General features: G+C 49.4%; 1 protein-coding gene across 2 annotated transcripts in view; it reads left to right on the top strand.

The window, feature by feature from the left end:
* The window catches only part of LOC310666023 (unconventional myosin-Ie-like), a 53824-nt gene that overhangs the window by 39819 nt on the left and 1733 nt on the right, over window positions 1–12272 (top strand). For both annotated transcript variants that reach the window (XM_083416495.1, XM_083416496.1), the window contains exons 18-26: window positions 826–924; window positions 1222–1366; window positions 2336–2450; window positions 3585–3754; window positions 4251–4396; window positions 6275–6421; window positions 8943–9100; window positions 9944–10024; window positions 11022–11214. In XM_083416495.1, the coding sequence (XP_083272621.1) occupies window positions 826–924; window positions 1222–1366; window positions 2336–2450; window positions 3585–3754; window positions 4251–4396; window positions 6275–6421; window positions 8943–9100; window positions 9944–10024; window positions 11022–11214 (1254 nt within the window). The remainder of the gene's footprint in view (window positions 1–825; window positions 925–1221; window positions 1367–2335; window positions 2451–3584; window positions 3755–4250; window positions 4397–6274; window positions 6422–8942; window positions 9101–9943; window positions 10025–11021; window positions 11215–12272) is intronic.

Genomic DNA, 12272 nt, shown 5'->3' with positions numbered 1-12272 from the left:
CTCCCCTGCCCCAACCTCCCATTTGATCCAAAAAACTAAGAGCCTCAACATCGGCGTCTGCTGTGCCTCATCCGCAGTTTATACGAAAACACTCGGGTCCGGGTTAGGTGTGACCGACAGGGCCACTTATCCAAGGAAAGACAAACCTACCATAGTGTTAAACAAGGCTGTGTCCTTGCACCTACTTTATTCAACTTCTATATTAACTCCTTCATAGGAAATATGGAGAAAGAAAATGCCCACCCCTCTAAATTGGCTGGTACACCCCTCCCGGTGCTCTTATACAGTGGTGCCTCGCAAGACGAAAAGAATCCGTTCCGTGAGTCTCTTTGTCTAGCGGTTTTTTTGTCTTGCGAAGCAAGCCCATTAGCGCTATTAGCGGTTTAGCGGCTATTAGCGGCTATTAAAGGCTTAAGGGATTAGCGGATTAGCTGCTAAAAGGCTATTAGCAGCTTAGTGCCTTAGAAAAAGGGGGTGGGGAGCGAAAAAAAACCCCCAGGAATCGCAAGACATTTTTGTCTTGCAAAGCAAGCCCATAGCAAATTCATCCTGCGAAGCACCTCCAAAACGGAAAACCCTTTCGTCTAGCGGGTTTTCCGTCTTGCGAGGCATTCGTCTTGCGGGGCACCACTGTATGTGGATTAAGCAGTTCTAATTTCCTTCTCCTATGTAGGCCACTTCTAAGATATCTCAATGTTTATTGTAATGCCAAACAATTAGCAATTAACTATAGCAAATCCAAAGTTATGGTGTTCTCTATGGAAAGGACAATAAGAGGCTGCTTCCGTTGTTCTTGTGGCCCTCAATTTCTGCTCCTTCCCCCAGAGTGAAGCACCAGGTGGAATATTTGGGCCTGCGGGAGAATATCCGGGTGCGCCGAGCCGGCTACGCCTACCGACGGGTCTTTCACAAGTTCCTCCATAGGTGAGGCTCTGTGCGCTGCGCTGTGTCCTTTCTGGGGTTGCCAACTGACCAGAGGAAAAGCCCACCCGTCCTACTCTGCTCCTGCGCCTTTCGGCGGAAACTCGGTCTTTATGGACCATCGGGGAAAGCTTCCCCTATTGATGGGGATGAAGCCATGGACTATGCAGAAGCAGCCGAGGGGAAGGAGGCGCCGGTCAGAAAGGGCCGGACCGTTCCCAAAATCTGTTTCCATCCTCCCCACTTTCACATGTACAATCCCCCGTAGGCACATTCTCTCTCTCTCTCCCTCCCTCCCAGGTACGCCATTCTGACCCCAGAGACATGGCCACTGTGGCGTGGGGACGAGAAACAGGGCGTGGTGCACCTGATGAAATCTGTCAACATGGACCTGGACCAGTTTCAGCTGGGGCGGACGAAGGTCTTCATCAAAGCTCCAGAGTCGGTGAGGGCAGGAGGGAGGAGCAGAGGCTCCGAGGGGGAAGTCAGGGCGGAAGTGGCTGTGCTCAATTCCTTCTTCCCTCCCTCCCTCCCTCCCTCCCTCCCTCATTTTCTTCTTTCCTCCCATCCTCCCTCCCTCCCTTTTCTTTCTTCATTCCTTCCCTCCCTCCCTGTTCTTCCTTCCTTCCCTCTTTCCTCCCTCCCTCCCTTTTCTTCCTTCCTTCCTTCCTTTCCTCCCTTCCTTCCTGACTTCCTTCCTTCCCTCTTTCCCTCTTTCCTCCCTCCCTTCCTTCCCTCTTTCCTCCCTTTCCTTCCTTCCTTCCTCCCTCCCTCCCTCCCTCCCTCCCTCCCTTTTCTTCCGTCCCTCCCTCCGTCCCTCCCTTTCCTTCCTTCCTTCCTTCCTTCCTTCCTTCCTTCCTTCCTTCCTTCCTTCCCTCCCTTTCCTCCCTTCCTTCCTGACTTCCTTCCTCCCTCCCTTTTCTTCCTTCCTTCCCTCTTTCCTCCCTTTCCTTTCTCCCTCCCTCCCTCCCTTTCCTTCCTCCCTCCCTCCCTCCCCTTCCTTCCTTCCTTCCTTCCTTCCCTCCCTCCCTTTTTGTCCTTCCCTCCCTCCCTCCCTCATCTTTCAACCTTAATATAAGAGCAGCCTTGTCGCTTGATAACGCCAAAGGCCCCCTGCTCCAGCTCCCTGTTCTCGCAGGGGCAGACCAAACACCCCCCTGGGAAGCTGAGATGGGTCGTAAGTTCCAGCTTCCAAACACCCCCCCCCCTCAAGTCTGAAAAGTTCAGTTGGCCCCTGCCTGTTCCAGACTGGAGCTCATTTCATTTTCATTTTTCCAACTCTGCAATTCTGTGAAGGATCCCGATGGGAGGCAAGAAAATGGCCGCTCCTCCTGGAGTCTGCTGGCTCCTTCCTGCCCCTGGCAATGCTGCCACGATTGATCTCCCTCTCTTCTCCCCTTCCCTCCTTCTCCAGCTTTTCCTCTTGGAGGAGATGCGCGAGCGCCGTTACGACGGCTACGCCCGCGTCATCCAGCAGGCGTGGCGGAAACACGTGGCCGTCCGGAAGTACATTCAGATGAGGGAGGAAGGTGAGCTGTTTTCTAGTTGACCCAGCTGAGCTGGAGCATTTTGGGGGGTGGCAAATCCCTCATCGCTCCACAAACATCCCCCCCTTGTGGGTGGGGCCAGTGACACCAGCACTTGAATTACGGAGGAGGGGGCAGAGAAGGCTTTTGTGACAGCACCCTTGACCATTATTTTAGCTCCGTTAGTAAAGCATGAGATTCGTTGATCTAAGGGTCCTGGGTTCGAGCCGATTTGGGCAAAAGACTCCTTCATTCCAGGGGGTTGGACTAGATGACTCAAGTGGTCCCTTCCCACTCTACAGTTTCATGATTCTAGGGAGCCCATATTTGTCAAAAATCAAGTAGGGTGGCACAAGGGTTTGTAGCGATTTCTCTCCACAATTTGAACGCTGGGTAGCGCAGTGCCCCCAAAGTGTGCCTAAGATGAAATATACTCGGAGTCCTGTAGTGATTTCATGCTCTTTATTGCAGCTTGTAAAACAGTGATTGATTTGCTCCCCAAACCTCAGGCTTTTATATACAGTGGTGCCTCGCAAGACGAAAAGAATCCATTCCGTGAGTCTCTTCGTCTAGCGGTTTTTTCGTCTTGCGAAGCAAGCCCATTAGCGGATTAGCGCTATTAGCGGTTTAGCGGCTATTAGCGGCTATTAAAGGCTTAAGAGATTAGCGGATTAGCTGCTAAAAGGCTATTAGCAGCTTAGTGCCTTAGAAAAAGGGGGTGGGGAGCGAACCCCCCCCCCCCAGGAATCGCAAGACATTTTCATCTTGCGAAGCAAGCCCATAGAGAAATTCGTCCTGCGAAGCACCTCCAAAACGGAAAACCCTTTCGTCTAGCGGGTTTTCCGTCTTGCGAGGCATTCGTCTTGCGGGGCACCACTGTACATTATTTACACAATGAGTCCCGTCTGATTGGCAGATTCTGCTTCCCTCCTGGAGCCTGATTGGTCTTTTCCTTCAGGCCAATCAGTTGTTGCATTCTGCGATCCTACTTGCCTATTGTTCTAGGATCCAAGCTTAGTGCATAACAGCAGGGCTTAGCCGCTGGGTTGTGTGACTGCTGGGAAAGTGTCTCTGAGCCCGCACAGAGTGCCTGGCCGCAGCTAGGCCTAGCTTCTTTCTCGCTTCTGTCTTACAAAGCATCCAACATCGTTCTGAACAAGAAAGAGCGTCGCCGGAACAGCATCAACCGCAATTTCATGGGCGACTACATCGGCTTGGAGACCCACCCAGAGCTGCGCCGCTTTGTGGGCCGGCGAGAGCGCGTGGATTTTGCTGACACGGTTGTCAAGTATGACCGGCGGTTCAAGGTGAGCCAGGACACTGCGAGAGTCCTTCTGTGTGGCCATCTTTCTGCATACATTTTCTGCAACATTTTACTGTTGTGAGCCGCTCTGAGCCCAGCTTCAGCTGGGGAGGGCGGGATATAGCATATTTTTCGCCCTATAGGGCACACTGGCCCATGGGGCGCACCTAGTTTTTTGGGGGGAAATAAAAAAAAATTATTCCCAGCCCCCAGAACAGGTTGCTATCTGCAAGCCTTGCGAGCCCAGCAGGAACTCCCGCCAGGCTCACAAGGCTTGCGGGCAGCAGCCTGAAGCCTGCATTCACCCCATAGGATGCACACACATTTCCCCTTCATTTTTGGAGGGGGAAAAGTGCGTCCTATAGGGCGAAAAATACGGTAAATAAAATATTTCCCATCACTACTGGGAAAACCATAGCTTTAGCTATATGGACCTTTGTTGGCAAGGTGATGTCTCTGCTGGATGTTCTTACGACCCGTTTTTCATAATTTCCCTGCAGAAAGTGAAGCGGGACCTGATCCTGACCCCCAAGTTCCTCTACTTGATCGGCCGCGAGAAGGTGAAGCAGGGCCCAGATAAAGGAGCCATCAGGGAGGTCCTGAAGAGGCAGATTGAGATGGAGCGGGTCCAGTCGGTGTCCCTGAGGTGAGTGACGACGACAGCGGGCTGGAGGGAGGTCAGGGAGTTGTGGGGAGGCTGGAGTATCGGAGCTCCTCCTTCTATGCTGAACAGGGATGGCCCTCCAAGCATCTTTGCCTGGCCCTTTTATTTCCTTTTATTATTATTATTAGTAATTTCAGCATAACATTTTATCAAAAAACATATCATCCTTAAATTCCCACCCCCCTATTTTCCCCCTCCCTCCTCCCCAAAATATAGCCAACCTTTCCCTCCCTCCCCCCCAGACTTCCCTCAGCTCCTCTCTATGGTTTATCAACATATGCTATTTTCTGCATGTTACAAAACTGTACAGATCCTTAATTTATCTATCTAGATGTTATCAATAAGAAGTTTGTGAATGTTTATTCAAAACCTGCCAAGGAGTCCAGTTCATTTTGTTGTTTCTTTAAATACTTTGTAAAGGGTTCCCATTCATCTTTAAAATCACAATTATCCTTGTTATGTAGTTTGTGTGTCAGTTTTGCCAATTCTGCGTAGTCCATCAATTTCTCTTGCCGCAGTTCTTTGGTCGGGATTTCCCCGTTCTTCCATCCTTGTGCTATTAAGACTCTTTCCGCCGTTGTCGCATACATAAATATATTTTTCATTTTCCTTGGCAGGTCTTTTCCTACAATCCCTAACAAAAATGCTTCAGGTTTTTTGACAAATGTTAATTGGAACATTTTCTTCAACTCATTATATATCATTCCCCCCCCAAAAAAAATTAATTTTACTACAGTCCCACCACATATGATAAAAGGTCCCTTCTTTTTCTTTACATTTCCAACATATATTTGAACTGGTTTTGTACATTCTTCCTAGCTGGTGTTATATACCATCTATATATCATTTTCATATCATTTTCTTTCAACAAGGAGCAATCTGAAAATTTTACTACCCACTGTTTATTAATGTTAACATTTAAAAATTAGTGTAACCTGCCCTGGGACGTTATGGTGAAAGGCGGGTAAGAAACTGAAATAAGAATAATACTGTTCCAGGGTCGGAGGCAATTTGCTGGATATCAGTTGGTGGGAATCGCAAGTAGGGAGTTTGACCCCTGAGAGGACAGGATTGCTGGACTAGGTGGTCTAGCTACAGGGGTCTTCTGATGTTATGATGGAACCTCCAGTCCAGGGGCAGTCTACCTCGGTTCCTAGTTCTATGGGGTGTTGGGTGTCAGCATCGCCCTTGAGCCAGTGCCACCAACTGGACTCATCCTCTTCAGCCCCGACTGGGCTAGGCGAGCTGGGTATCACTTCCAGAGACCACCTTCTGCACAGGGACAGGTCAAAGTGCTGTGGACTCACAGCTTAGAGTTGTGAGCACCGGATTCACTCCAACAAGAAAACAGTCGTCGTACAGCAGAGTACAGCAGAGTATATAAACAACTCGGAGAGCAGCTCTGTAGAATATTCTCTTTATTCTATAACTACAACTATTATACAACTATATACAGAGCTAAATAGGTCTAAGCATAAAGAATGCTGAACCGCACTGAGTGTCTGCAGCTGCTCTTAGCAGCAACCTTATCTAAACACACAATCTCTAACACTCAGTCTCTCTCTCTCTGACTGACTGACTGACTGACTGACCAACCGACTCACTGACCGACTCTTTGATGTGGTGCTGGAGCAGAATATGTAGAGAGCAGAACATGCCTCCTCCTCTCTGCAGAATCAGCAGACTCCTCAGGAGATTCTTGGATATGGGAGGGGTGAAATCTCCTCATTGGGACACTGTCAGAACAGGATGCTGGGCTAAATGGGTGTCTGGACCTGATCCAGCCGCAGCAGGCAAGGCTCTCCTTTGGCTTTTTAAAGTCCTTACTCTCTCTCTGCCGCCCATATTCTCTCGCCCAAGCACCTTGCAGGACGACTTCATCATCATCCACGAGCCCCAGTACGACAGCGTCCTGGAGTCGGTCTTCAAGACGGAGCTCCTGAGCCTGCTCTTCAAGCGCTACGAGGAGAGGACCCAGAAGCAGCTGCCAGTCAAGTTCAGCAACCAGTGAGTAGCCGCGCTGCTGCCTTGAAATTATTAGTTGATAATAATAATAATAATAATAATAAATTTTATTTATATCCCACCCTCTGCAGCCGAAGCCGGGCTCAGAGCAGCTAACAACAATAAAAGTAACACAGCTTTCTAAAATCGATTCATTCTAAAATCAATTCAGAATCAAATTGATGGCAACCATTGGGCTAGAGTTCTGTGAGGATTGCCAAAGGAGGGAGTCAGGCTGTGCCCTGGCCAAAGGCCTGGTGGAACAGCTCTGTCTTGCAGGCCCTGCGGAAAGATGTCAAGTACTGCAGGGCCCTAGTCTCTTGGGACAGAGCGTTCCACCAAGTCGGGGCCAGTACTGAAAAGGCCCTGGCTCTGGTTGAGGCCAGCCCGGGACCTCCAAGATGTTTTTGTTTGAAGACCGTAAGGTCCTCTGTGGGACATACCAGGAGAGACGGTCCCGTAGGTACGAGGGTCCTGGGCCGTATAGGGCTTTAAAGGTTAAAACCAGCACCTTAAACCTGATCCTGTACTCCACCGGGAGCCAGTGCAGCTGGAATAGCACCGGGTGAATGTGATCCCATGGCAAGGACCCCGTAAGGAGTCTCGCCGCAGCATTCTGCACCCGCTGGAGTTTCTGGGTCAGCTTCAAGGGCAGCCGCACGTAGAGCGAGTTACAATAATCCAGTCTGGAGGTGACCGTCGTGTGGATCACAGTGGCCAGATCAGGGCGAGAAAGGTAAGGGACCAACTGCTTAGCTTGGCAGAGATGGAAAAATGCCGCCTTTGTTATAGCTGCAATCTACGCATTAATTTAATTCTACGCATTCATTAATTTTATAATGAATGATTTTAGAGTGTTGTTTGTGTTGTACTTTTGTACTGTTTTATTGTTGTTAGCCGCCCTGAGCCCGGCTTCGGCTGGGGAGGGCGGGATATAAATAAATTTTATTATTATTATTACGCCTCCATGGAAAGGGAGGTCTCGAAGATTACAGCCAAACTGATGGTCCTGTGGGTTCGGACAAGGTGGGGCCACATCGCCCGAGGCCCTGCTTCCAGTGGGGAGCCTCCGGGAATGAAGGCACAAAGGTGAGAGAGAGCCCTCCCCTGTGGGTTTTGCTTATGGGGCTCTAAGATAGACTGCGCCTGGATGTGGAGGCTTCTGGGGAAATATGACAACCCACCACTGAACACCTGCAACTGCTTTTCTGGGTGTTGCAGAAAGGTGGGGGAGGGGAGTCTACCTTTAACTCCTTGGAGGAAGAAAGGGTCGGATTAAAATACAAATATTCCATTTGATCCAGGAGAGGGATTGTTCGAAATAAGCCCTGCAAATGGAATATGGGCTATTGTTTTCCAACCATGACTGATTGTATTCTTAGCCTGTGGTCTATGGTGATCCTAATCACAACTTCAACCCAAGAAGTAAATTCCATTGCAGTCAGACTTTCATATAAAATGATTAAGGAAAAACAGGCTGTAAGTCAGTTCCGTTAATGTTTTATTCAATACAGTGGTACCTCGGGTTAAATACTTAATTCGTTCCAGAGGTCCATTCTTAACCTGAAACTGTTCTTAACCTGAAGCACCACTTTAGCTAAGGGGGCCTCCCACGCCGCTGGAGCACGATTTCTGTTCTCATCCTGGAGCAAAGTTCTTAACCCGAGATACTATTTCTGGGTTAGCGGAGTCTGTAACCTGAAGCGTCTGTAACTTGAAACGTATGTAACCCGAGGTACCACTGTATTTGTATTATTGAAATTGTAGCATTTGATGGTATATTGTAGACCACTTCGAGGATTTTGGTTTTTTTTAAAAAAATGCAATGTGTGTGTGTATGTGTACGTACACACACACACACACACACACACACACACACACACACACAGTATTTTCCATGTATAAGACTAGGGTTTTTTAACCAAAAAATTAGGTTTCAAATTGGGGCTTGTCTTATACACGGGTAGCGCTGAGGGGTGTCTTCTTAATTTGGAGTCCCCCAAAATAGGGGGTGTCTTATACAGTGGTACCTCAGGTTACAGATGCTTCAGGTTACAGACTCTGCTAACTGAGAAATATTACCTCAGGTTAAGAACTTTGCTTCAGGATGAGAACAGAAATTGTGAGGCAAGGCAGCAGCAGGAGCCCATGGTGCTTCAGGTTAAGAACAGTTTCAGGTTAAGAACGGACCTCCAGAACAAATTAAGTTCTTAACCTGAGGTACCACTGTACATGGAAAAATATGGTATATTGTAATAAACAATCAAACTCGGGTTTTATTTATTTTACATTTTTAATCCCACCCTTTCTATGAAGGAATTCAGAGTGACGTGTGCGGTTCATGCAAAACCACCCCCCATGTTATCCCCCCCCCCATGTTATCCTCCCAACAACCCTGTGAGAAAGGTTAGGAAGAAATATAGCGAGTGGTCCGAGGTCACCCAGTGACTGCTATCTTTTAATATATCTCTTTTTCTCATCTCTCCCTCTCTCTCTCTCTCTATTTTTCTCTCCGCTGCCCCAGGCTGGAGTTCAAGGTAAAGAAAGACAGTTGGGGTCCCTGGGGGGCCGCCGGATCCCGCCAGATCCAGTTCCAGATCTGCCAGGGGGACTTGACTCTCCTGCGCAACAACGGCAAAGTGCTGGTGGTCAGCATTGGGCCTGGCTTGCCCCGCAACGCCCGTGAGTCTGGGGACATTTTCCGGGGGTGGGGGTGGCGGTGGCGGTTATTGTTCCCAAGAGGAGAGGACCTGCGGAGGGGAGGGAATAGCCATAGACCCTGATCAAGATATTACTTAACGGATCTAAGTCAGCAAGACAGTTCTTTAATTATTTTATGTCCTTTAAATTTCCCCCGAAAACCCCAAAATACATTCTGAAACTTGCATTCCCGTACACCCCTCCCCACACACAATTTATAGCAGTGTGCCTTTGCAAAACATACTATTATTAAGTGACCCACCAGAAACCTTTGGAACTGGTATTTCAAATTCGTTATTTCAACCCTCCCATTTTGCGTTGACAATATCGAGATGTAACGACTGCCTGCTCAAGGTCTTTGGGGGGGGGGTGGATTGCCCTCCGACAGTGCCGAATTTACGTGTAAGCTAAACAAGCTATAGCTTAGGGCCCCACTCTCTTGGGGACCCCCTGAAAAATTAAAGGAAAAACTGGGTGTACATTTCCAATATAAGATAAATAAATATAAGATAAATAAAAGCTACATACAGCAACAGTGTTTTGTGTTGTGTATGGACCTATTAGGTCCATAAATTACCATATAGCATAAATTCAACACAGAAAACAGTGACAATTTGTTGTTGACAAAGGACATATAAAGGGCCCCATTACCGTCCATAGCTTAGGGACTCATCAAACCTAAATCCGGCTCTGACCTCCGGCAAGCTTTTGAGTCGGACGGCGCTGAGGGCACCTTTAAGGGCTGCTGCCCCGTGCTGGGTGGGTTCCCAGGGGATCGGGGCCACCTCCCCTCCGAGAGCTGACGGTGGGACCCCCTGATTTCAGGACCTACCCGGAAAGACACCAGGAAAAGTCGGAGCCTGGGCAGGGGAACCTCACCTGGTTGGAATACCCCAAACACAACAGGTAAAAAATGTTTTCCTTGGGGGGGGGAGGTCTAAGATGGGGGTGTAGAGGCAGGATTGGAGGAATTCAATTCCCCCCCCCCCCACATGGGCATCCAAGAACATGCGAAGCTACCGGCGATAGGGGGTTAGGCTGGATGTCCTTTTAAGATCCCATTCTCTATCCTTGTACAAGGTTCATCCTGCCCTGTCTTGTCTCCTCTTCCAGGGATCAGGCCAGGTGGGGAGGGGGGTTCTCCCAGAGTCCCACTTGTGGCCTCTTCCCAGCCTTGGCGTGCTGGGTGTCCTGGGTTCGAATTCAGACATCTCCAGATTTTTAAAAGCCCAGGTTAGGAGAGCTGCCTGGATCCCGGAAGGGTTTGTCTCTTCCTGACAACCTCAGGAGAAGACACCTTTATCGCATGCCACGTTAGGACAGCCCAGGTGAACCTGGCGCCCCCTCCAGATTGGATTAAACTACGGCTTCCATCACCCTCTCTGACCATTGGTCCTGCTGGCTGCCGAGAGCCCCACCAGCATCGGAAGGGCAGCTGTTTGGGGAAGGCTGTGTTACAAGGGATGCTTTGGCTGTTTGCTGTGATGATATTCCAAAGCAGATACTCAAGAATTCAGGAAGACAGGGAACAAACTCCGCTCCTAACACCCAAAATATTTGGGGTGAAGGGGGGGTGTTTAAAAAGGCTAGATGGGCGGGGTATAAATAATACAATAATAATAATAATAATAATAATTAATGTGCTCAGGAACTTTGAAGAGGAATCTACCCAAGCTGCTGAGAACTTTGATCTGGTTTTAGTAGCTGTAACTTTCTGTATGTTTTTAAAGCATCGTTGTACATCATTATTGATTTTATTGTTTTGCGAACCGCTTTGATGCTTGTTTACAATCAAGCGGTGCGTGGATTTTATGAAATAACCAACCAGCCAAACGGCGACCCACGTTCCCCTTGCAAAGGGTCGGACGTTGACTCTCTCTTATTTATCCCTCCCCCCCGGCAGGGTCAAAGTGGGGCAACCGCGGGGGTGGCAATGTGGGAACCAGGCCCCCCTTCCAGCAGCGCCTTTCGATGACCAGGCAGGTCAGCATGGAGCAGCCCAGTTTGCCCCGCCAGGGGGCCAGCCCCAGAGCGAAAGTCCTGCCGACTCAGCTGAACCTGGATTTCATGAACGTCCCGGACCAAGGCGTGGCTGGGTGAGCAAGCTGAGGAGGAGATGGTCGCTTGACGTCGCACCTTCCTGATGCTAGACTGAGACTTTGCTTCTCTCTCACACACACTCTGGATTACACAACTAAATCTTGCCTTCCTTCTCTGATTTTCATGCTCATTGCCTCCAACTCCTTTGAGCTTTGCCCAAACCATTTGACAGTTTTAAGGTGTCCAGGAGGCTGCAAAAAAACACCACCACCCCAAAACCAGAAAAACATATTGCCTTCCAACTCAGGTCTTTGGCAAGATCAGCAGTTTGCCAGTTTGGCGTGTATCTCAGGTCTTTTCTGTGTGTTTCCTTACTCTCTGGGCCATGAAAGGAGCCAGCTTGTGGGGACACAGGTGGCGCTGTGGGTTAAACCACAGAGCCTAGGACTTGCCGATCAGAAGGTCGGCGGTTCGAATCCCCGTGATGGGGTGAGCTCCCGTTGCTCGGTCCCTGCTCCTGCCAACCTAGCAGTTCAAAAGCACACCAAAAAGTGCAAGTAGATAAACAGGTACCACTCCGGCAGGAAGGTAAACGGCGTTTCCATGCGCTGCTCTGGTTCACCAGAAGCGGCTTAGTCATGCTGGCCACATGACCCGGAAGCTGAAGGCCGGCTCCCTCGGACAGTAAAGCGAGATGAGTGCCACAACCCCAGAGTTGGCCACGACTGGACCTGATGGTCAGGGGTCCCTTTAACTTTTAACTTGCATATTTCGTTGTTTTAAGGACTCTCGTTTAGGCCAGGAGACCTGCAGCTGTCCCATAATGGTCACTCACCGTTGGCCATGCTCGCTGATGGGTCTGAAGGGGGCTGGCCTAGATGGGGCCTGATCCAGATTGCCAGGCTGCTCTTTGGTCCTTATGGAACCTCCAGGGCCAAAGGCAGTCTATCGAGATTCCAAAGGGCATTTGGCCACTGTGAGGACAGGATGGTGGCCTGATCTGGAAGACTCTTCTTAAGTTCTCAGGAGTTGTCATTCAGACCCATCAGCAGGGCCAAAGGTTCTCCCCCCACCGCCCCAGCTTTGGAAGAGAGCCTTCCTTTTTGGCCGATGT

This window comes from Podarcis tiliguerta, assembly GCF_965153285.1.
Source record: "Podarcis tiliguerta genome assembly, chromosome: 16".
NCBI lineage: Eukaryota > Metazoa > Chordata > Lepidosauria > Squamata > Lacertidae > Podarcis > Podarcis tiliguerta.
Note: the sequence above shows the minus strand (reverse complement) of the source record. Positions and strands in the feature narration are given on the sequence as shown.